The following is a 21,342-nucleotide window of genomic DNA, read 5'->3' as shown; positions in this document are numbered from 1 at the left end:
GCACTTGTAAGATTATTATTCTTTTTTCTCCACGAATATAGCCATCAGGGCGAACACAGAGTAGAACATCGCCAAAGGGTAAGCAACCAAGGGTCTGGCGTTACTCAGGTTGAGCACACGAACGAAGAAACCCGAGGAAGCGAATGTGCACCAAAAGATGGCCAAGCATGCTAAAACATAACCAACAGTGTTGTCCAACCTAATGAGGACGGCGATACCACTGAGAATAACAAGGGGAAGCAAACAGTATCCTATAACTGACGCGGTTCTTAGAAAGTCGAGATTATTGTTCGAGGTGTTATTAGACATAAGTTTGAATAGCCAGTGAAGCGAAACTGTTCCAAACAATGCCACACCGTATATGTATCCAAAATGCGTTTTTCCTGAAAGCAGAAGCAGGGTACCAAACAACAGACAGAATATCAGGGGTCCAGCCAAATCTGAGTCCTGGATGATGTCTTCACTCAAACTGCTGGATTTGAAGTTCAGAACCGCTAGCGTTTTCGATTTGATGTGATTGAAGTTGATGCCGAGCTCCTCCAGCAATGGGGGTTCCCCAGGATAGCCACTGGTAGAGAAAGCTGCGAGAACGCCTTTGCTTAACGGTGGTTGATCTTGGTCTCCGCCAGCATAGGAGTAGCTTGTTTGCATTGACCCTGTAGGAATTGATCCATTGTAGAGGCTTTGCTGTGATGGACCGTTATAAAAGCCGAGATTTGGTTGCTGGTAGTAGGACATCTTGGACGTCTGCTAATTTCGCCAAAAGTTTCGAAAAAATACACAAGCTCACAACTTTTTCCCACACCTTTGCACGGACCTCACTTTTAAACAACAGATGGAGTCTTTGGTGGCCGACATATTGGAGGAGTATGGCGATCTACATCGCTCAGTGCTTCAGTTTCTAATGGCCGCGAAAAGCATAGAATTCGAAGTTTTATATACAGTTTTTGTTAAACTTGTCATCAAGTCTTTGATTGAGAAGCATCATCCAGAACCATCGAATTCAGATCAAGAGAGGTATTTACGCGAATTGCTCGGGCAGGCTCGACCTGAACTACCGACACTAACCTCAGAAAGCTTAGTCAAAACAATCGCATTGATCAACCGAGAACTTGCTGCGCTAGATTTCGAGATAGTGGAGACTCTGGCCCAAGATGATGAGAAAAATATCATTGCCAGCTTTGTGAACACCAAATCGTCGCCGTCCATTAAGCTGTCTACAAGCTACACGGAGAAAGAAATTGGTGTGATCAATCAGCTGATCGACCAAATGTTTGAGAATCCATTCGATGATGAGGATAACTTAACATATTCTCTTTCGTACGCACAAGCACTCAATATTGCGAAGCGAAACATCCAAACGATTACCGACGCGCAGAAATTTATCAACAAGTTGGAATCATCAGGATGGCTTGAAACTGTGAAAGGAAAATACACCCTTAGTACGCGCGCTCTTGCTGAGCTCAAGTCATATCTAATCACCAAATTCGAGACCAAGTCGGCAGAGAACCCAGATGGAGCGGTATCATTGTGTCATGGCTGTAAGGAGCTCACAACAATGGGATATAGGTGCTTCAGGTCACAATGCTATGTCCGTTTTCACGAACACTGTCGCGACCTGTATACGCAATCGCATCGAACCCAAACCTGCCCTGCTGACGACTGTGAATCTTCGCTTGAAAACATGATCAGCTTCTATTAAGTTTGAGGTGCGCTCATGCGCTCTATCTCGTCCAAATATTCGTTGGTCACCTCATCCACCAAATCGTACACATATTCCTCCAAGATACGCTCCTCATATCTGTCATTGTATATTCGGACTTCTCCTCTCGAAATCGCGTCTTGAAGATCCACAGGGACAAGAATGTCAGGAGTGGTGTTTAGTTGGATTACTCCTCGGTTGTAGCAACTGATCATCGGATAGTATCCTAGCGAGCCATCATCTTTGGTTTCAGAAATCCTGCCTTTCACTTCCTTGCCATGTTTCTGTTCGGAGGAAGGCGGCAGAAATGCATTCAGGCCCTTGAAGGCAACTCCGCAAAACTCTCCATTTTTGTACACTGTTATTGAAGAATTTGGAAGCTTGCATGGCTCAAACTTTACCGTATCTCTCACAGCTTTTTCTCCAAACACGGTCACAGGGTTCAAAAGATGCTCCATCTCTTTTGATACAGTATAGTCATATTGTTCAAAGTAAAGCTGGTTTTTGTATTTGATCGGAATTTGGTCACGTACAATGTCAATTTCTGCGGGCTCGTTAACAGAAACCTCGAGATCGGGTTGTCCAACTGTTTGCTGATGGATTTGCTGACTAGCTAGCCGCCTTTGCGTCTTTATATCCGGTAACTTGATGAGCAGCCCAACAACATCGCCAGTTTGAAACTGATCGTTCTGCAAGAAGCTACCCTGCTTACTTAAATGAACCGTCTGGCCGTACTTGTCTCTGAATCCATATCCGTATCCATCGAACCCTACAGGGGCTTCCAGGCTAGCCTCTCTTCTAGCAACTCCAAATCTAACATGGCTTTCTCCGTCATTGGACTTGATGAGTCTGTACTCAATATACCAAGTTCCCTCTCTGATAACGGCATTCGCTCTAGCGCTTCTCCATCCTTGAAGAGCAGTAGCAGTAGTTAGATTCTCATCGACTAATATTCCTGGGGACTTATCAAAATACGAGAGTCGGCAATAGAACGGAGGAAAATCAGTTGTAGAGTACATCATTGACGTGAATGCAGGGTTCGGGCGACATGGCTTATATTTGAATGCTCTCTTATTATTTGGATTGTCATCATTGGAGTAGAATTCAATGTCTCCGAAAACCACCTGCTTATTCAAAATGGGTTTTCGTAGCTCCAGCTGCAAATCCTGGGATGAATAGGGTAAAGGTTTCAGCCGAGGCACCACTTTGATTTGGCCCATCGTGAAATCTACAACAAAATATTTTTTCTTCTAGGATGTTACGACAGTTGAGTCTCAAGTACAATATATTTACAAGTATTGCGCTCACCAAAACAGAAAGCAACTCGGCGGGATTACTGGCAAACACGTCGTATGCCTTGAAAGACAATCTTGTTACTCGTGATACGCCCACAACGTGCTCCTCAAAAATTCTTGACAACTATGTTTCTCCATTTGACTCTACGGTCAGCAAACTATTGACCCAAGAGGGTTCGCAATTAATTGGGAAGACAAACATGGACGAATTTGGTATGGGAAATTCTTCTTTGAACTCTCATTTCGGGCCCACCCTCAATCCTTTGTACGAACAAAAATCAGACATAGTAGATCTCGAGGAAAGGGAGTTCTGGATTGGAGGTGAAAGATTGAATGAAGAAATCACCTTTAAAAGACCATACACAGACAATTACTTGCATCGAAAATACCTAGTTCCCAAAGTCAGATCAGACTACAAGATAGATCCTCAAATGAGGATTGTTGGTGGATCGTCAGGAGGATCTGCTGCAGCGGTTGCAGCTGATCTAGTAGACTATGCTATAGGAACAGATACTGGAGGATCAGTCAGATTACCTTCGTGCTATACATCCATATTTGGCTTCAAGCCATCTTACGGAAGAATCTCAAGATGGGGGTTGATACCATACGCTCAATCTCTCGATACAATTGGCATCATGTCTAAAAATATAAACTTGGTCAGGAAAGTGTTTGGTATACTAGACAAGCACGACAGCGCAGACCCCACGTCAGTCTCACAAGAGAATAGAATATATGACGACAAGGTGGATTCGCAGATAAAAATTGGTATCCCTACTGAGATGAGCTTGGAGGGCATGGAAAACGATGTGAAGGAGAAATGGAGAAAATTGCTCAAACAACTGCAAAAACTTCCCGAATTCGAGCTGTTTCTGATCTCTGTGCCCTCACTATCGAAGAGTCTCCCTGCATATTATACATTGGTGACTTCTGAGGCATCTTCTAATCTAGCCAGATACGATGGAATAAGGTACGGATATCGTACTGGCGAATATACAAACCTTGAGCCAGAGTTCGCCAAAACCAGATCCGAGGGATTCGGGCCAGAAGTTAAACGTCGAATAATTCTGGGGTCATATTCTTTGTCCTCTTACGGTTACAATAGCCATTTCATGAATGCTACCAAGGTAAGGTCTAAACTGATTCAGGAGTTCAATAGCGTTTTCAAAGAGCCACACATGTTAACCAAGGACCACAATCCAGATGGTGTGGACTTCATTTTGTGTCCAACTGCTACCTCTTTGCCACCTCTTGTGTCGCAATACCAAAAAGTCACTCCTGTGGAGTCATATATGAACGATATCCTGACCGTCCCATTTTCTCTTGCGGGACTTCCTGTACTTAGCATCCCACTAGGAAGATCGATAGGTTTTCAACTTGCTGGACAGTTAGGCCACGACTATAAAGTTCTGAAGCTGGCGCAAATGATCGATGAACTGCACATAAGATGAATGAGTCTTTATTAGTTTCTATAGTACAATCACACTGGAAGGACGCGGACACCAGCCAATTTGTCCAAAACAGGACCAATGACCGGGTTCGAGAGAATTGGGCCAATGTAAGGAAGAGATCTAAGGAACTGCACCACTGTAGCGAAAAACTCTCCAAATAATCCCAAAATGCCAAAACTTTCCACTAGGAATCCCCAAAACGAGTATTTCATCAATATGAGGAGAACTCCAAACAGGAAGCAAATGGACCCTCTGATCTTTTGTGGTCTAGTGAAAAAATACACGGTTTTCTGTGGACCGATAATGAGCACCAATCCAATGATGAACAACAGGTTACTCATTGCAAGAAGGGCTGAATCAAAGAAAGTGACAACCCCCAGAAAAAAAAGCAGGACCCCACCCGCAGTGAAGCCAACGCCGAATTCTGCATGTCAGCAATTGTTAATTCAAAACTTACTTTGTACTTCGGTCAGCCAAATCATTATTTCAGATGAATATTATTTTTTAAGCATAGGGAAAAAATGTTTACACAGCCTCTGGCTGAAAAAAACAAGTCATGCGCGCACTGCCCTTCGCGGCACAGCTCCTATGCGTAGCTGTATATAAATAATCAGAATCCAGTACCCCTTTCTTGGCAAACTAAAAGCAACACCGAATCCACAATGAGTCTGGACTCCAAAGAACAGCCTCCTTCCTATCTTGAAGCAGTTGGCGAAAATTCCGCTGCTACTTATTCAACTCCGAGCGTGCAAAGGGAAAGACCGACGCAGGTGATTAATTCGAAGCAATGCCGCTGCAAGAGTTGTCGAAGAAGCTTTAACAGAGGATGTCGTAGGAACCTCGACGCTCGTACATTCTATGGTCGCCCTCGCCGTGTGGGACTCATTGGATTGGCGGTCATGGGTGTCGGCTACGCAATTGATAAGATATCGGAAAATAAGGCCCGTAATATTCTTCCAGGTGATCCCAAGTTGGGTGGGGTTTTGTGCCCGAAGTGTGAAGGACAGGGTACGCAAAGTAATGACTCAGTTTGTGTTACATGCCAAGGGTATGGTAGAATAGGAAGGGAATAAGTAAGGCGAGATAGTTGAGCGACTGAGCGATTCTATAAATTAGGTAAACTTCTAGTTATCATCAAACAGCTCGTTGACTGCTTCATAGTTGATCTTCTTACTCAGGGATTTGTTTTTCAGCATGCTTTTAGCGCTATCAGCAGCTGAAAGTTCCTGGTTCAAGGCGGCCGTCAAACCCAGGTGTGAAGAGGCACCTGATAAGTACTCCCCATATTCGCTCTTTAGATCGTTACCCTTATCTTCAATTTTCGTGGAACGTTTTCTTCTCTTCGGATGTTGGTTGTGGCCTGCGATTCTGTCTGCATCTTCTTTGAGACGCTTTGTTTCTTGAGCCAGCAAAAATTCTTGATTTGATCCCACCCAGAGACGCTCCTTTAGCTTGCTTTCTTCCTCGGTCAGAAGAATATTGTTGATTTCATCATCGTCTGCGTCGTCCAGGTTATCTGGGTCATCAGGAATTTTGGACAGCAAGGATTCCGTCTTGGGAAGCGCCTTCAGAAGATTTCGAGGCCGATTCCTCTCAATCATTCGTTCAAATTCAAGATCCTGGACTGAGATGGTTTCTTCCTCCTCTTCGTTCTCTTCCCCCAAAGTGGCATTCAGCTTGCGCATTTTATCCCTTTTCTGTCGCTGGAGAACTCTTTTGACATGTTCCTGGATTTCCTTCTCAGAGAGTTTGGAGTCTTCCAGAATGGCAGCAAGGACAGGATCATTGGTAACATCCTCGGTGCTCGTTTTCTCTAACTGGCTTTTCAGTTTTTTCTCGCTTCTTCGGTTTTTCTGAAATGAGGGCGGAAGACTAGATTTGACTTCACCACGCTCACGGAACTCCTCGACTGTTAAGCCCGATGCGTTTGTATTCTTGAATTCATTAAGTCTTTTTTGGATTGTAGATTCACCGATATGCGTAACGGCAACGATTTCGGAGTGCGTTCTCCTGAAATTGTTCATTCGCGCAGCCAGAAGAATACATGCGCCAGCGATACCTGCAGGTCTTCTCCCCTCATGAATCCAGTCTTCGCTCATTCGGTGTGCAAGCTTGATGGCATCGTTTATGACCTTTGGTAGCATGCGTCCAAAATCTAGCTTTTCTGCAAAGTTCTGGATGAAAAGTGACGGGTCAACTAGAGGCAAAGATGTGATATGGAGAGCCTTTACCATCTTCAAAAAAGTAGCTCCAACTGCATAAACTGATATCTGTAAACGAGAAGAGAAATCTATCAACATGTGGTGCGTCTTTTCCTTTCTGCACGCAATATACAAACACGCTGCAACAACATTTTGCGAACGTCGTCCTTGTACAAAGTTGTTGGTGAGAGCCAACTGAAACCACTGGCAAGCCGCATCGGCTATATAGTCTTTGATCTTGAGAGCCGCAGCGACATTTCTGATCCGTTTCTTACCATTTTGTAGCGTTTGTTCGCGTGAATCAAGAGATCCACGATTATTACCAAAATTTGCTCTAGTCTGGTCTGCACCAACTATGGATCCTTGAAGCATGGCAGCTCCTGACGGAGCCTCCCCAAACGTGACCTCAAGCACGATTGGGTTCTCCTCAATAACAGTACCACATCTGGCACATGCTAGATCAGATGATGCAGTCTTGTGATCGCGTTCAAATTCAGTGCTTCCACAGTTTTTACACCTGGGCACCATATTATGTGAATAAAAACAATTTATCGAGAAGCCTAGATATAAAAATATTAAAAATCGCTAAAGCGCACCGCCACAAATATGCATTTATAAAACAATTAGCCACACAGCTTACAACGACTCTAAACCGTCAAGCGTCTGCTTTGCAACGAAGAGCCAACTCTTCCACAACGTGCTGTTCTGTAGTTTGCCTAGCTTCCCCTCGATAGTAGCAATCTCCTTCTTGAAAACTGAAACAGGCCAATATTTGTATCTTTTTGTAGCCAAGGCAATGATGTTATAAGCAGTGATTATCAAAGCGCGAGGATCTCCTTCGTCAAGAAGATCGATATACCGTTCAGGGACTTCCACTGTGTAACGCGAGAGAGTACCATACATGTCATACTCCAGCTCATATGAAGGTTTGAAACTTCTTGCAACCTTTTTGTCAGTAGCAAGAGCTGAGTTGGATGGCGCGCCAGTAGCGACGGATTCAATCGGAATATGTCGTGGTGTATTATTTGGTTGTGCAGGCGAAGAAAGGTTCGCATGAGCTCTGTATTCCTTCTTCAGCCTATCGACCATTGCAATCATTAGAGCCTGCGATTCTTGATCCAAAGGCCGTACTCTTTCTTTGTTTGCTTCATTAGTCGTCGGGTAATCCACGTGGACAAGGTCATAAAGGAACTCCGGGAAGTAGTAACTTGCATCTTGTGACCATGAATTGATGCAGTAGCGTGCACATGCGTCGTTGAATAATGGATCATTTCTATAAAGTAGCACGTAGTCTGTGAAAAGGAGCCCCAAGTTCCGTCCTAGTCCAAAATAGCCTCGTGAGCAGACCTCCTGATTTGGACTGGCAGTGGCATAGAATATGTGCAGCATTGTAGTGATCATAAGTGCCACGCTTTTTTTTATGTCCTCTTGCACTTTCACTTCCTCACTCATGGAATACATGGACTTGCTGAAATGGTAATCTCCAAGTTTCAGGTAAGTCATTTTGTTGAGATTCAAAACATCATCATGACCATACATGACTTGCTGAAAGTAAAGATCAAGGCAGCTGGCGGCCATGAACGAATGCCAGCAAAAATCGTAAAGCGGCGAAGATTTGAATGCCGATATCAACATGTCTCTGTTGATTGAATCCTCACAGATCCTAAAAGGCAATGTGTTCATTGTGTGGAACTGAAGTTTGAGCAAGAATTCACTATAGAACGTGTAATTGGAAATTTCTTTGGGAATGTCCAAATCAGCTAGATGCGAAAAAGCGGTTTTAGGGGTCAAGAATTCCGGAGACACGAAGTTGAATCTCGTTTCATTTTCTATACTATGACACCTGCCCCAGTGCTTGATCGGATATGAAAACCCGAACTTTCCATGTGGTTCCGACATCATCCCTGACGAAACAGAGGACACAGGACTAGGGTTTATGCTTTTAGTTTGCGTGGTATTAGTGTTTTCTGATGATATTGAGGAGCTTCCTTCGTCAAGAATAAAAAGGGTCATGCGATTGCCTCTCTGGTCGGATGAGGACACGCTGCCCATGTCTCCTGCATGTAAAATTGGATCAGTCTCGCCAAAAGGATTTTTGAAATTGTTTGTCTCAGACAATACTTTCGATTCAAAGCCCGACTGGGGCCCATAAGTGCAAACAAGCCCTCTTTTCCGGCAGCGCAAACATTCGGGCTTATCTTCATCGCACTAGGAAAGTTAGTTAAATTGGCTCGATGAATACTCACTTTCAGCCTTCTTCTTTTGCACGAAAGACATCCGGTTTTGGTTTTTTTATGGGGTCTTCGCAGGAACGACATGAAAAATACGAGCTGTAGGCACCGTTATGCGTTAACGAGGTTTCAGTCACAAATTGCAACAATAGATATTTTTCCCAATACTATAACACAACAGACGATCTCAGCTCTTTCGAGATGAAAAGTCACTTAGTTTCCTCGAAGGTCCCTCTCCTAAATGAAACGATTCGGGAAAAACTTAATCTTTTTATTTACTCGGTAGTGTAACCTGAAAAATTCCGGCCCTATAATAATTATCTTGCTTTATGTTGGACACCAGTTACCGTAAATTGTGCGTCCTGTCTGAGACTATGATGTAATATTTATTGGTGTAAAAAGGTGGGCACTAGAAATAGGGCTCCTAACATGCGCTTTTTTGCTGAGACCTAATTTTGAATGATCTTTACGGAATGATATGACGTCTTGTTATCAAAAATCACGGCTGTGCCATTTGTTTACGAATTTTGACTATCATTTGTTACGACTTCATCTATGACCAACGCGTCTTCAATCCAAGACTTGGCAGACAAGATTCCTATTTTGCGCTCAGATGATACTTTCAAGCAGTATGTTGATGAGTCAGCTTCAGTTAGGGGTCTGAAGCTTGACCCGAATATGCTAAAGGAAAACCCTGAGGCATTAGCCAACTTGACCAAGAACAACGAGAACTACCTCAATAAACTCACTTACCAGTTTCTTGAGACCGAGTCCAAACAGATTTTTCTTGGGTTTCTGAACGAGGGACACAAGTTGACTGCAGAAGAAATGGACACAACCAACCAGATGATCGCCGAATCTAAACAGAAGTACGAAGAGATGGAGGCAAATATAGCGAAACTCCGCACAGAGATTCATGTGGGAAGCAGGAAAGTGCTTAAATCACTTGCCGAAGTCAATCGGCTCAATAAAAGTATCAACGAGCTTAACAACACTAACGACAATCTGCAACAAGAGGTCGATGATCTAGAGAAAAACACCACAGTCAACATTGGTTCTCGCCAATTCCACTCATACGAGCAGCTGGAGCAGCTTGAAAGTCAGACATTAGAGGAAAGTGCACAGTTGCAAGAGGAACTGGAGCAATTGAAGCTTTTCAGGGAAAACAGAAGCGAGCATTTGAAGCAGCTGGAAAATGATTTACAAAATACCAAAGATTCTGTTAGGAGAAATAGGGCAATCCTATCACAGTCTGTCGAAAAACGCCAACAAGTTGAGGTGGATCCTAATCTAGATAGGAACTACAAGCACATGGTACAACTTATCGAAATATGGAAATCATTCGCCAATAACTGAGCAAAATATATGACCATTACGCGCTTTCGTTATATATCGAGTTCCTTTTTGAGAAAAGCTCCCATGCTTCCAAGGTATCCTTCGTGTCTCAAAAAATAAGCCTTTTTCGAGCCTTCAGACCAGAAGTTTATGGCATAGCTCAATGTTCTGATTGTTTGATAGTGGTTTCTAATGTATGAGCCAGCGAAATATATTTTCTTCAAACCGTGTCTCTGGGCTTGCAGATAGGCGATTTGACCAATATTATTGGAAACAGCGTATAAGAGCGAGCGAGCTATGTCTTCCTGGTTAAGTTTTTCCAACCTATCAAGACGAACATCATGATTCGTTTTCTCGAGCTCTTCATCTTTCTCAAACACTTTTTTGAATACCTTTCCCATGGAAGATGCAATGTGGTTTGATTTGAGACCGATTTTGTTGTACCCTTTCCCATAGATATCACCGACCAATAGGTCGACGTTCTCGTTATTTCCGTGAGATGCCATTTCCAGCATTTCATCAAAATCCTTACACGTCGTCAGCACAGATAACAAGCCCCATAATGTTCCTCCTCCCAAAGAAGAGCCACCCACACGGATAAAGCTATCTGGACCGGGGCCGGTCACCTTGATTATCGAAACACCGGAACCAATGTTGACCAGTAAGTAAGGATATATGCTAAAATCAAGTTCCAACTCTCCTGAGTCCACTTCCACATATTTGTGATTCTTTTCGTCAAAATAAAATATCTCGTTTTGAATTTGGCTGATAAAGAAATCGAGGCCAATTATTAAACACTGCATTTCATCCTCTTTTTGCACCTTGCAATTGAGAGACTTTTTCAGTTTGTCATAAAACTTGTAGGATCCGCCTCCGGTCGCAATCAGCGTCAAATTGGGATTGATAAGAGTCTTGCCGTCATGACGGTAATATTTTTTCAATATAGTTTTAAGGTACTCAATGAACTCGTCGATTTTCGAGGTTTCAGTCTTGTAGAAATTAAGTCTTCCGCCTTCCTCATTCTCATCTTTAGAAAAGTATACCAGTTTTGACAACGATCCCCCAATATCTATTGAGATTTCATTCACCGTTTCGGTGTGATTGGGCAACGCGATATCTCGAGTTTCTGGTAAAAGCCCACCTTTGTACTCCGTCTCATCGTGCACTATGTAGGATCCTAAAGCATTGAGTGGTTTGGGGTTTTTACAATGGTTATGCACATAAACGCTCCCCGTTGGTGAGCCAGATCTTTGCTTCTGTATACCACTGACTTGTAACATATAGGCAATAGCAGAGTGACGGGTTGAAAATGTTGACGATGCAAAAGTGACGACAGATATATATTATACGGCACAACTGTCCTCGTCTGTCAATTCCAGGGCTGGTGAATCAATTCCGATTATTTGGCATTAATACACCCAATTGTTGCTGACCTTCGTGACCCAACAATTGGCTATCCTTTTGACCTTGGGAAAAAATTTAATCCCCCGTCAGTCGCGTCTATAGACGCAATATTCTGCCAAGTTCTTTTAGTACTCTACCAAGATCTATCTGCTTCAAATAGCCGTTGTAATGGGCAACTATGGTTTCCCTTAGAAAGAAGAAGGTTCAGAAATTGAATCTCAGTATCACAATATATGAAGCAAGAGATTTGTTTCCACAGTCACAACTCGCACCAACCGTCTTTCGCTGTAATACGAGGTGCTATGTCAAGTTGCCGCCATTTGCTTCTTTCAAGACAGCTCGAATCAGGGATGTCTCTAACCCACATTGGAATTCCACACAATTGATAAAGCTCAGAACTCCTCCATCGAATGTGACTGAGAAGGATCTGGAAAAATTACCAGTAACATCATTCCTGATTCTAGCTTTGGAGATAGTGGACAGCAAGGGATCTAAGAGAAGTTATTTTGGAGAGGTTCGACTATCTGTTATCGACTTATTGGAACAGTTGAAGAACAAACTAGAGATTGGACCAAAATGGTACAAGCTTTATTCATCTGAACGAGAGCAGACCTTTGTCACGGGATCTGTGAGATGCAAATTCGCATTATCCAGTCAGCGCAAGAGGTTCAGCAAGAAATCACAGGCTTGCCCAAAAGTTATAATTGAGTCGGAGAGCCACTCAAACGAAGTTGACTCTGAAGAAGAATATGACGAGTCTGATGACGAATTGGTCCCTTCCACCCCCCCTTCGGAATCTTCATCCTCGCAGACCAACGAGGAACTTGTAAGGTACATTGAAGAATTACAGAGTTTCTACAACAAACTCAAGAGTTTTGGAAGGGACCCTCTCAAATTGGTCAATATCAGTGAGCAGAACTTCTACACCGACTATTCGTCCGATCTGATTTCTTCTTCAATCAATGGGTTTGCCGGTCTAGATGTAGAGGACGAGTCCAGTGACGAAGAACAGCAGGAATTGAAACTATTTAAACAAGACCAACGTGCCTCGGAATCCACTGGTTCAGCCTATTCTTCAACAGAAGATCTAAGCAATTACACATCTCCAGCTTCATTCTCTGATCTGCCGCTAACACCACCCACCTCTTCCTCCTTGGCCTCGGAAAGGAGACGTAGGTTTGGAAAGCTACGAGGAGAGCGGGTTAAGCCAAACTATGAGTTTACAGCCGGCAGAAACTTTGTGGGGATGCTTTTTGTTGAAATCATTTCTGCATCGGGATTACCCCCCTTACATAACTCAACTAGAACCGGCTATGACATGGATCCATTTGTGGTCATTTCTTTTGGTACGAAGGTCTATCGAACTTCTTGGAGAAAGCATACACTGAGTCCCATCTTCAATGAAAGATTGGCATTTGACATTTCGGAGCATGAGAAAACCTTCAATATAAACTTCAACATTTTGGACAAAGACTATTGGACTCTCAATGATCCAGTCTGCGAGAGATCTATTCCCGTGAAATTTTTCATGACAGAACCAGTATCCACTTCTGACGTAAAGTTGATAAAGAAAGAGGAGGAGGAAGACCTGAAGTACAAGAAAAAGCTGTTCGGTCGAAACCCAAAAAGAAATCTGAGTAACATTTATGATGAGAGCTTGAAAACCTTGGAAGTCAAGATGGATCTGTATGCCCATTGGATGGAAAAATACGGCAAAATTCAGAGCGTTGATCCAAAGTTGAAGATAAGAGTGAAGTTCGAATCCTATGCCAATTTGAGACAACAGTTGTTTCGACTTCTTCTCAAAGAGTATCAGACTGACGGTTCTGCAGAGATGGACATAATTGAGCTTGGATCCTTCCTTGAATCCATAGGATCCAATATCGAGGAAGAGGATCTGATAGAATTTTTTGAAAGACACGGGAAGAAAGCTTGGCATGGTGACAAACTTAATTTCGACGAAATCATCGAGGACTTTGAGACCATTTTTGAGAGAATGGAGCAGTATGGGTCCAGCTCAAGCAAACACATTATCCAAATTGCCAGATGCCCGTCTTGTTTGAACAAAGCAAGAGTTCATGATGATTCTGATATTATTAAACATCTGGCTATTTGCTGTTCGAAAGATTGGTCCTCAGTTACGCGAATGTTGAAACCTTCTTTTACTACTCCTTCGTCGGCAACCAGAAGATGGTATACTAAAGCCCTCATCAAAATAGCATATGGGAAAATAGAACTAGGGAAGAACAATGCCAACATTTTGGTGCAAGATAGAAATACTGGCTTGATAATAGAGGAGAAAATGAACGTTTATGTGCGGTTAGGAATAAGACTTCTCTACAGGTCATTCAAAGGGAAGAGGAATAGTGATCGAATCAAAAGAATTCTCAGGAATCTAAGCATAAAACAGGGGGCCAAATTTGACAGCCCTTCCTCAAGAAACAAAATCGAATCATTTATCAAGTTTCACAGTATAGATATGTCTGAGTATCTGATTGAAGACTATACGAAGTACCAGACATTCAATGAGTTTTTCTATCGGAAACTCAAGCCAAATCTGAGGCCTCTGGAAGGCGCTGACTCTCGATACGCCGTCAGCGGTGCAGATTGTCGTTGCTGTGTTTTCCCAACTGTTGAGAAGTCTAAGGAAATTTGGATCAAAGGAAGAGATTTCACAATGCAAAAGCTGCTTGGCCCAAAGTTTGATCACATTTCATATGAAAACGGGTCAATTGTCATATTTAGATTAGCTCCGCAAGACTATCATCGATTTCATAGCTCGGTCAACGGCACTATCACAAAGATTGAAAAAATCGACGGCGAGTATTATACTGTCAATCCAATGGCCATTAGATCAAAATTGGATGTTTACGGCGAAAACTCAAGAGTCAACATCGAAATAGAGTCTCCTGAATTTGGAAAAGTTATAATGAGCTGTGTGGGCGCCATGATGGTTGGTTCCATTGTGTTGACGCGAAAACTAGGAGATGTGCTAAAGAGAGGAGAAGAAATTGGGTATTTCAAATTTGGAGGCTCTACAGTGTTATTGTTGTTTCAAAGAGACAAGATTGTCTTCGACTCCGATTTGGTATCCAATTCTGAAAACTCGACAGAAACACTAATTAGAGTTGGTATGTCCATCGGACATACGCCAGAGGTCAAAGAGTATCCTCGTGAACATACAGATCTGGATAAAGAGCCAGAGGAGACAAGATTGCGGATTATCAGAACACTCACTGGAAAACCGATTGGCGACTCTTCCGATAGTCTTGGTAATTGGGAAGTTCAAAACCTTGATCTGGAAGACGCTGTTAGTATTGATTTGGAAGATGAGGTTTCGGATGTCAGCTCATAGTATTTTAGCATGGTCATGAATATATTGCATTGCATAGATTAGTATTTAGTAGGAGTAACAGGCACGCCCTGAACCGCAGGATCGTTGACAAACCATGATACTGGAACAGGTCCCTTGTTGACGAGCTCACATGGTAAACCAGAATCTTTTTCTTCAAAGATCTGAGAGAGAACCGGAGCTTTACCTGCACCCTCTGCAACGAAAGCGATGTTTTTGCTATTAAACAAAACAGGGAATGTAAACGTCACTCTTCTTGGTGGTGGCTTTGGGGAGTCTTGAAGGTAGGCAATTCTTCTGCTTTTCTCACTCAAAAGCTTGTGCCCTGGGAAAAGCGAGCAAGTATGCCCATCAGGACCGCATCCAAGCAAAATCAAATCTAATGCCTCAGGGAGCTTGTCCTCATAGTCAGAGGCAATTTTGTCATCTGTGGAGCCGTCAGCGGCAAGGAGGGACTCGTCGATGGTGAAAACCTCGGGTAATTCAACGTTATGTTCTCTCAATGATTTGAGAACCATTTCGTTGAAAAGTCCATAATTGGAGTCTTCGTGATCCAAGGGAACCAATCTCTCATCGCTGAAATAAACCTCCCATTTGGACCATTTGACATTAGAGAAGTTCTTCTTGTTGGCTATCAATCCTTTGTTGAGGACCTTGCCCAAAGATCCACCACTAATAGCAATTCTGAATTTGTTGCTTTTCTCCAAAGCAGCATTTTGATTCTGAATCACATACCGTGCAACCGCATCTGCAACATCTTGAGAATCGGCATAAGAATGGACGCTGACCATAATGATTGAGTTGAAGCAAAGTTATCGGATTATATTTTTACTCAAATTTCAAGACTCGGGCTGACATAATAAGATTCAAAAACTTGCATATAAATTTTAACTCTAGATCATGGCTCAAGGTAATCTGAAATTATCCAAGAAAAAGCCTGCTAGAGTCACAAAGCTACAGAAAAATCCAAAGGCAGCTGCTCCAAAGATCCACAAACCGAAAAAAGTGAATCGCAACGAGAAAAACCTTTTCAAGCTATCTCAGAAGCATACCGCAAATCTAGTTAGCAGCACCGAAAAGCTTATTGCATCTAGAGTGGGGCATTTGGAGCTAATCAAAGGAGCAAGGAGAGAAGTTGAAAAGAAGGCTAAATAATGTCGCAACCTTCCACGAAATTCAAGGACCTTCAGTGCAGTTGGTCAGTTACCAACGAAGTAATAAGTATTGCTCCCAGCTACAAATTCTTCAAAGAACGCGAAGGAGAGAATAACGAAAAACGGGTGCGTAGATAGTTGGTTGGGAATGGTTTGTACAATATACTAATGGCTACGTTCTCGGAGCGTTCAAAGATTGTAAGAAGTGTAGGAATTTCATTGACCAGCTTACAACTCTCGACAGACAAATTCTAGCCAGTACTGCTTTCTTCTCTCAAAATCAACACTATACTTGAGAAGGAGACGCGCAAGCCTCGAAGTTGTCTTCTCTAGCTCAACCGCCTGGCCTGTTATCTGATCTTTGATGACTACCGGCTGTCAAAGTATTTGCGTGTCAATAACGGAACCTCCATTTTTTACAGCAGATTATATAAGTGTTGCAGAAGAGGTATAGACCGCTTTTTACAGTTTAGACTTTCGATGGTGAATTTCATCCAATTTGCCACGCTGGCAAGCATGGCTGCCGTGTGTGCCACTGCTGTCGAGAATGCTGCAGTGTATCGCTTTGGCGAGCGAAACACCCAGGATCAAACAGTATTGCTTTCTCAAAAGGATTCCATATATAACCTTGCAGATGAATTCGATGTGTCTGATTTCTACGAGTTGGACAAGCTGGACAACGCTGAAGCTTTAGGGGTTGGAAAAAGTATGTCCTGCGACAGAAAGGATGGTAACCAACTGGTATTGATAGTCAATGGAGTCGATGAACCACAAGCATTCTTCGAGCATATAAAGCCAATAATTTTGGTGGAGGGAAAAGATGATCATTCATCATACGAATTTAGAAGGTTCCTTTCCGAACTTCCATCTCAGATGAAAGCACTCAACTCAAATCTCAAGCTGAGCAAGCTGTCAGGTCACATCTCTATTCTTGGCCAGAATATTAACAAGGCGCTCTCCGAAACATGGTCCAGGGTATTCCACGACAAGGAGCACGATTCAATATCATTGTTTTGGAGGGAGATATCTAGCAATTACGAAGGCTTGCAGTTTTCCAAAAGGTCGCTAGACATCATAGGTGACGAAGAATTTATTAACGAGTTAACTCAACTGGAGTTTCTGCTTAAAAAGGAGCTTGTTACAACAGACGACAAAATCATTGTCAATCTTCAGTCATTGACCAACATTTACAGGAAAACGGGAAAGAATTCGCAGGCTTACCAAACTTGTAAAAAGCTTGTGAGCAAGCTGATAAGCTCACTGCTGGAAAACAGTGTGAAGTATGATTCAACAATTGTGGTGATGCCATTGCAACAACAGACCATAACTATGAAAATCAATGATGACGCCAAACAGGGGTTTTCTCTAACAAAAAGAGACTCTTCCACTGTGTTCGCTAGCGCGAATGGATGCTTCAGCTCCCAGGAAGATTGTCTGGACTCTACTTCGACGTGTTCTGGGCACGGACTGTGCTCAAAGGTGGGTAAGTGCTGGAAATGTGTTTGCTCTGCCACTCAGGACTCGTCAACTGGCAGGACCACCAAATGGACAGGTGCTTCGTGCCAGAAAAAGGACGTCAGCGCTGAAGCGAATTTGTTCTTGTGGACAACAGTCGTCCTCCTTTTCGTGTTTGCTGCTGGTATTAAGCTACTTGTCAGCTGTGGCAATGAGGAGCTACCTGGGGTGCTAATTGCTGCTACCGTTCCTACTAAGAAAACGATGTAAGTTAATATATACTGGTTTTCCATAGAATTACGACTGTAGGATCTACCAGCCCCGCTCAATAGGAGATAAGCACTATTGACCGAAAGGGCACTAAGATGATCCATAGACTCGATCTCACCAAGTACTTGACGCCTAGCTATCTCTTGGCTGAGATAATTAAGCAACACGGTTTGTTAGTACTGGTTGTCCGCACTAAAAAAAAAATCTTCGATTTGGGTCCCGTTTAAATATAGAAAATTTTGGGGAATGGGCCGGGTAATACCTTTATATAATACAATAATTGTGATTATTATTCTGATAAAGCGATGTCAAATATCCTCCCTCTAAACAACTCCGATCTCAAGAGCGCTGCAAGACCGGTTCACTTTATCATAAGGTTTGCGAATGGTGCACCAGATGTTGTGATCCCAGCAGGAACGGTCGCTAATATGGGAGATATATCCACAAAAGATATACGACAGCAGATCAGGCTCAAGGACAAGTCTCTTGCCAATAAGCGTCTGAAACTTATTCACAACGGCAAAGTTCTTTTGAATCATACTGATTTCAAAAAGAAAATGCACTACTTACTTAACGAAGATACAGACGGATCCGAACCCGTAAAGATCTACGTGCATTGCATAGTTGGAGAAGAGCTGTCTCAAAAAGAACTAGCCCAAGAGGAGGCACTCGATCGCCAGCCGGAGAAAAGTACATCTGAAGCCCCTAAGGGATTTGACAGACTGCTCTCCCAAGGGTTTTCTGCTCAGGATATTCAAGAGTTGCGGCGGCAATTTCAGCAAATACACGGAGCAAATTTAGACAATCAATCACCAGAGGCTCTCAGGGAGCTAGAGGACAGATGGATTGATAGTACAGTCAACAATGAGATTGATGAGTTCCCGGCGAATATAGGACCAATAGGGGGAGGAGGAACTGGAGGCGCGGGCCCTGTGTCACGAGATGGAGATGCACATAAAGACCTTTTGATTGGGGTAGCTATAGGGTATTTTCTTGGTATTTTCGCGCTATTTTTGATCAAATTGGAGGTTGGGGGTATACTGAATAAGCGGACGAAGATGGCTGTTTTTGCGGGGGTATTTGTGAATTTGAGTTTCGGCTTTGTTAAGGCATGGTCATAATATTCATATCTCAAAAATTTACTGGCTCAATTCGCGATACCAGGGATTAAAGGCAAAAGGAAGAAATATTTGCTTGATTTTAATAATTCATATTCAATGAGCACTGCGGAGAAAGTTTCTGAGTCGATCAATCCTGAACGGGATGATACATCCACTGACAGCTCCCTGCGATATGCTGCATATGCGAATAGATTCAGAACCATTGCGCTAGCTTCTCACAGGTATGTCGCATATACCTCTGACATTGGAGAGTCCTTCCGTCCGGTGGTCAATCAAAACTTCGTGAGGTTTTGTTACGGTATCTCGTGGTCCTATGTTCTTGGAGACGTGTCTCTCGAAGCGTGGAAGGCTAAAATGAGACAAGAGGGAAGATATACCCCGGGATTGCTCCCTTGGCATAAATTGCCAGAAGCAGATCCTATCGCAGCTGCTTCATACACCGGAATGGACTGGAAATGGGTCGGAATTCAGAGAGGTGTTTTCCAATCCATTGCCTCAATGGGTTTGCCGGCATTTACTATCCATTCGGCGGTTAGATATTCCTCTCTTCTGTTCAAAAACACTTCAAACAAAACACTAAAAACCTATGGACCCGTCGGAATTGGTTTGGCTGTTGTTCCATTACTCCCTTATTTGTTCGATGAACCTGTGGAGAATGCTACAGAGTACATTTTTGAGCAGGCATACAAGAACCTGAGTTCCAAATAGTGTTGTATATAGAATCATCTGTGCACCAGAAATCTAGCAGCGAAAAAAAACTTTTTAGCAGATCTTGATATGTTCGGCTTCGGCAAGAAGCCCAAAGCGCCGGAAAAGGAGTGGATAGTCGACAGTGATAAACCCATTTCGACTAAACCCTTTGAGGTTCCGTCGGACTCCATTCAGAAGCCCAACTTGCAAGACGCAGAGACCGAAGACCAGAAAACAAAATATAGCATGGTGCTGAAGCACTTTCGATCCACTGAAAAGTACCCTGTACTCGAGAAAAATTGCAATGCTAGTGAATATGTCGAACTCAATGACTTTGAAAAAGCCTGGTTGAGTAAGGAATGTATTTTAAGGTATCTTCGTGCCTGTGACTGGAATGTTGACGAAACGATCAAGCGATTGACTAATTCAATTGCATGGAGACGTGAATTTGGAATCGCGGGAGGAGAATTTGAAAAAGTGACGGGAGATTTAGTAAAGGAAGAAAACGAAACTGGAAAGCATCTGGTGTACGGTTTCGACACTGAGGGTAGGCCTTGCCTAATACTTCTAAGCGGTCGACAAAATACTAAAACTTCCTTCAGACAAATTCAGCATCTGATATACATGTTGGAGACTAGCATCGACTTCATGCCTCAAGGACAAGACAAACTAGCTCTATGTGTGGACTTTAAAAAATACCCAGAAGCCTCACTTGTGGAGCCAAAAGTGCCGGCAGTCTCCGTTGGGAAGCAGGTGCTGCACATTTTACAATATCACTATCCAGAAAGGCTGGGTAGAGCTCTTTTCATTAATATCCCTCTGATTGTTTGGGGTTTCCTAAAACTCTGCTGGCCATTTGTGGATAGCTTTACCAAACAGAAATGCAAATTCGACGAGCCTTTTAGGGAATTTATCCCACCAGAACAGCTGGCTGTGAACTATGGTGGAGATGTTAATTTCGAGTATGTCCATGATGAATATTGGCCAGAAATGGTGGAACTTCGAAACAAGAAAAGACAAATTTACCTTGAGAACTACCATAGATTGGGAGGTGGAATTGGCCTCAGTGAGACAGATCTCAGGAAAGGTCTGTGAGGAAAAATTGCATATAAGACACATCAAGTGAGAAATCTAATTTTTGCGTATTATACAATGTGATAATCAATGTCTGATGAGAATGTACAGATTCTCCTGTTTGAGCGAAGAAAGAGATCTGTAGTTTCCTTCTAAACACATTAAAAGTCCACCAAACGAGACATAGACAGAAATATTATCATCCTTCCCTTCTTCAAACTTATAAACCGTTCCATGCATGACATAATCGTATTCGTCCATCAAAGACCTTTGACCTGGCTTAGGGGGTCTCCAAGAACCATTGGTAGAGAACATACCTTGATCATCCTCTGCTCCTTCGAGAGCAAGGCTTTTTGCCAAAGTCACAGATAGTGAATCGCCTGTGGAAACCGGAAATAATTCTGTGTTGATATCCAAAGTAAGCTTGGTATCTGCTGAGCTGGTGGAGTTGGCAATTATTCTTGACACTTTGTCATACCTAGCACTATCCAACGATTGGACACTGAAAATATCATCAAAAAGAGTGCTCGACATGCTCTTTAGATGCGAATTAGATCAATATCTATGGAAAATTTTTGATATTTCTAATATTTTTTTAATTTGTTATTAC

General features: G+C 42.8%; 17 protein-coding genes across 17 annotated transcripts; 10 read left to right on the top strand and 7 right to left on the bottom strand.

The window, feature by feature from the left end:
• Positions 1–15: 15 nt before the first annotated feature.
• On the bottom strand, positions 16–738 carry KL928_001777 (uncharacterized protein; the record flags this gene model as incomplete). The annotated part of the gene is made up of 1 exon (XM_043202179.1): positions 16–738. The coding sequence occupies one exon, from the start codon at positions 736–738 to the stop codon at positions 16–18; it is 723 nt and encodes a 240-aa protein (XP_043061054.1).
• Positions 739–835: 97 nt separating this feature from the next.
• KL928_001776 (uncharacterized protein) lies at positions 836–1,688 on the top strand (the record flags this gene model as incomplete). Its single annotated transcript, XM_043202178.1, has 2 exons — positions 836–1,420; positions 1,506–1,688. 2 exons carry the CDS (start codon positions 836–838, stop codon positions 1,686–1,688), a joined length of 768 nt encoding a protein of 255 aa, XP_043061053.1.
• A 10-nt stretch (positions 1,689–1,698) lies between these two features.
• Positions 1,699–2,922, bottom strand: KL928_001775 (uncharacterized protein; the record flags this gene model as incomplete). The annotated part of the gene is made up of 1 exon (XM_043202177.1): positions 1,699–2,922. One exon carries the CDS (start codon positions 2,920–2,922, stop codon positions 1,699–1,701), a length of 1,224 nt encoding a protein of 407 aa, XP_043061052.1.
• A 35-nt stretch (positions 2,923–2,957) lies between these two features.
• On the top strand, positions 2,958–4,445 carry KL928_001774 (uncharacterized protein; the record flags this gene model as incomplete). The annotated part of the gene is made up of 1 exon (XM_043202176.1): positions 2,958–4,445. One exon carries the CDS (start codon positions 2,958–2,960, stop codon positions 4,443–4,445), a length of 1,488 nt encoding a protein of 495 aa, XP_043061051.1.
• Positions 4,446–5,107: 662 nt separating this feature from the next.
• KL928_001773 (uncharacterized protein) lies at positions 5,108–5,518 on the top strand (the record flags this gene model as incomplete). Its single annotated transcript, XM_043202175.1, has 1 exon — positions 5,108–5,518. One exon carries the CDS (start codon positions 5,108–5,110, stop codon positions 5,516–5,518), a length of 411 nt encoding a protein of 136 aa, XP_043061050.1.
• Positions 5,519–5,569: 51 nt separating this feature from the next.
• Positions 5,570–7,174, bottom strand: KL928_001772 (uncharacterized protein; the record flags this gene model as incomplete). The annotated part of the gene is made up of 1 exon (XM_043202174.1): positions 5,570–7,174. One exon carries the CDS (start codon positions 7,172–7,174, stop codon positions 5,570–5,572), a length of 1,605 nt encoding a protein of 534 aa, XP_043061049.1.
• A 108-nt stretch (positions 7,175–7,282) lies between these two features.
• Positions 7,283–8,698, bottom strand: KL928_001771 (uncharacterized protein; the record flags this gene model as incomplete). Its single annotated transcript, XM_043202173.1, has 1 exon — positions 7,283–8,698. The coding sequence occupies one exon, from the start codon at positions 8,696–8,698 to the stop codon at positions 7,283–7,285; it is 1,416 nt and encodes a 471-aa protein (XP_043061048.1).
• Positions 8,699–9,432: 734 nt separating this feature from the next.
• On the top strand, positions 9,433–10,233 carry KL928_001770 (uncharacterized protein; the record flags this gene model as incomplete). Its single annotated transcript, XM_043202172.1, has 1 exon — positions 9,433–10,233. The coding sequence occupies one exon, from the start codon at positions 9,433–9,435 to the stop codon at positions 10,231–10,233; it is 801 nt and encodes a 266-aa protein (XP_043061047.1).
• A 29-nt stretch (positions 10,234–10,262) lies between these two features.
• Positions 10,263–11,492, bottom strand: KL928_001769 (uncharacterized protein; the record flags this gene model as incomplete). The annotated part of the gene is made up of 1 exon (XM_043202170.1): positions 10,263–11,492. One exon carries the CDS (start codon positions 11,490–11,492, stop codon positions 10,263–10,265), a length of 1,230 nt encoding a protein of 409 aa, XP_043061046.1.
• Positions 11,493–11,794: 302 nt separating this feature from the next.
• KL928_001768 (uncharacterized protein) lies at positions 11,795–14,971 on the top strand (the record flags this gene model as incomplete). Its single annotated transcript, XM_043202169.1, has 1 exon — positions 11,795–14,971. One exon carries the CDS (start codon positions 11,795–11,797, stop codon positions 14,969–14,971), a length of 3,177 nt encoding a protein of 1,058 aa, XP_043061045.1.
• Positions 14,972–15,009: 38 nt separating this feature from the next.
• On the bottom strand, positions 15,010–15,759 carry KL928_001767 (uncharacterized protein; the record flags this gene model as incomplete). Its single annotated transcript, XM_043202168.1, has 1 exon — positions 15,010–15,759. One exon carries the CDS (start codon positions 15,757–15,759, stop codon positions 15,010–15,012), a length of 750 nt encoding a protein of 249 aa, XP_043061044.1.
• A 109-nt stretch (positions 15,760–15,868) lies between these two features.
• Positions 15,869–16,123, top strand: KL928_001766 (uncharacterized protein; the record flags this gene model as incomplete). Its single annotated transcript, XM_043202167.1, has 1 exon — positions 15,869–16,123. The coding sequence occupies one exon, from the start codon at positions 15,869–15,871 to the stop codon at positions 16,121–16,123; it is 255 nt and encodes an 84-aa protein (XP_043061043.1).
• A 515-nt stretch (positions 16,124–16,638) lies between these two features.
• Positions 16,639–17,847, top strand: KL928_001765 (uncharacterized protein; the record flags this gene model as incomplete). The annotated part of the gene is made up of 1 exon (XM_043202166.1): positions 16,639–17,847. The coding sequence occupies one exon, from the start codon at positions 16,639–16,641 to the stop codon at positions 17,845–17,847; it is 1,209 nt and encodes a 402-aa protein (XP_043061042.1).
• Positions 17,848–18,152: 305 nt separating this feature from the next.
• Positions 18,153–18,968, top strand: KL928_001764 (uncharacterized protein; the record flags this gene model as incomplete). Its single annotated transcript, XM_043202165.1, has 1 exon — positions 18,153–18,968. One exon carries the CDS (start codon positions 18,153–18,155, stop codon positions 18,966–18,968), a length of 816 nt encoding a protein of 271 aa, XP_043061041.1.
• Positions 18,969–19,064: 96 nt separating this feature from the next.
• KL928_001763 (uncharacterized protein) lies at positions 19,065–19,676 on the top strand (the record flags this gene model as incomplete). The annotated part of the gene is made up of 1 exon (XM_043202164.1): positions 19,065–19,676. The coding sequence occupies one exon, from the start codon at positions 19,065–19,067 to the stop codon at positions 19,674–19,676; it is 612 nt and encodes a 203-aa protein (XP_043061040.1).
• Positions 19,677–19,745: 69 nt separating this feature from the next.
• On the top strand, positions 19,746–20,753 carry KL928_001762 (uncharacterized protein; the record flags this gene model as incomplete). The annotated part of the gene is made up of 1 exon (XM_043202163.1): positions 19,746–20,753. The coding sequence occupies one exon, from the start codon at positions 19,746–19,748 to the stop codon at positions 20,751–20,753; it is 1,008 nt and encodes a 335-aa protein (XP_043061039.1).
• A 66-nt stretch (positions 20,754–20,819) lies between these two features.
• Positions 20,820–21,266, bottom strand: KL928_001761 (uncharacterized protein; the record flags this gene model as incomplete). The annotated part of the gene is made up of 1 exon (XM_043202162.1): positions 20,820–21,266. The coding sequence occupies one exon, from the start codon at positions 21,264–21,266 to the stop codon at positions 20,820–20,822; it is 447 nt and encodes a 148-aa protein (XP_043061038.1).
• Between the last annotated feature and the right edge of the window lie 76 nt (positions 21,267–21,342).

This window comes from Ogataea angusta, assembly GCF_019207475.1.
Source record: "Ogataea angusta isolate 61-244 chromosome Unknown 61-244_NODE_3_length_881311_cov_93.026150, whole genome shotgun sequence".
Taxonomy (NCBI): domain Eukaryota; kingdom Fungi; phylum Ascomycota; class Pichiomycetes; order Pichiales; family Pichiaceae; genus Ogataea; species Ogataea angusta.
This window is presented reverse-complemented; position numbering and strand designations above follow the sequence as displayed.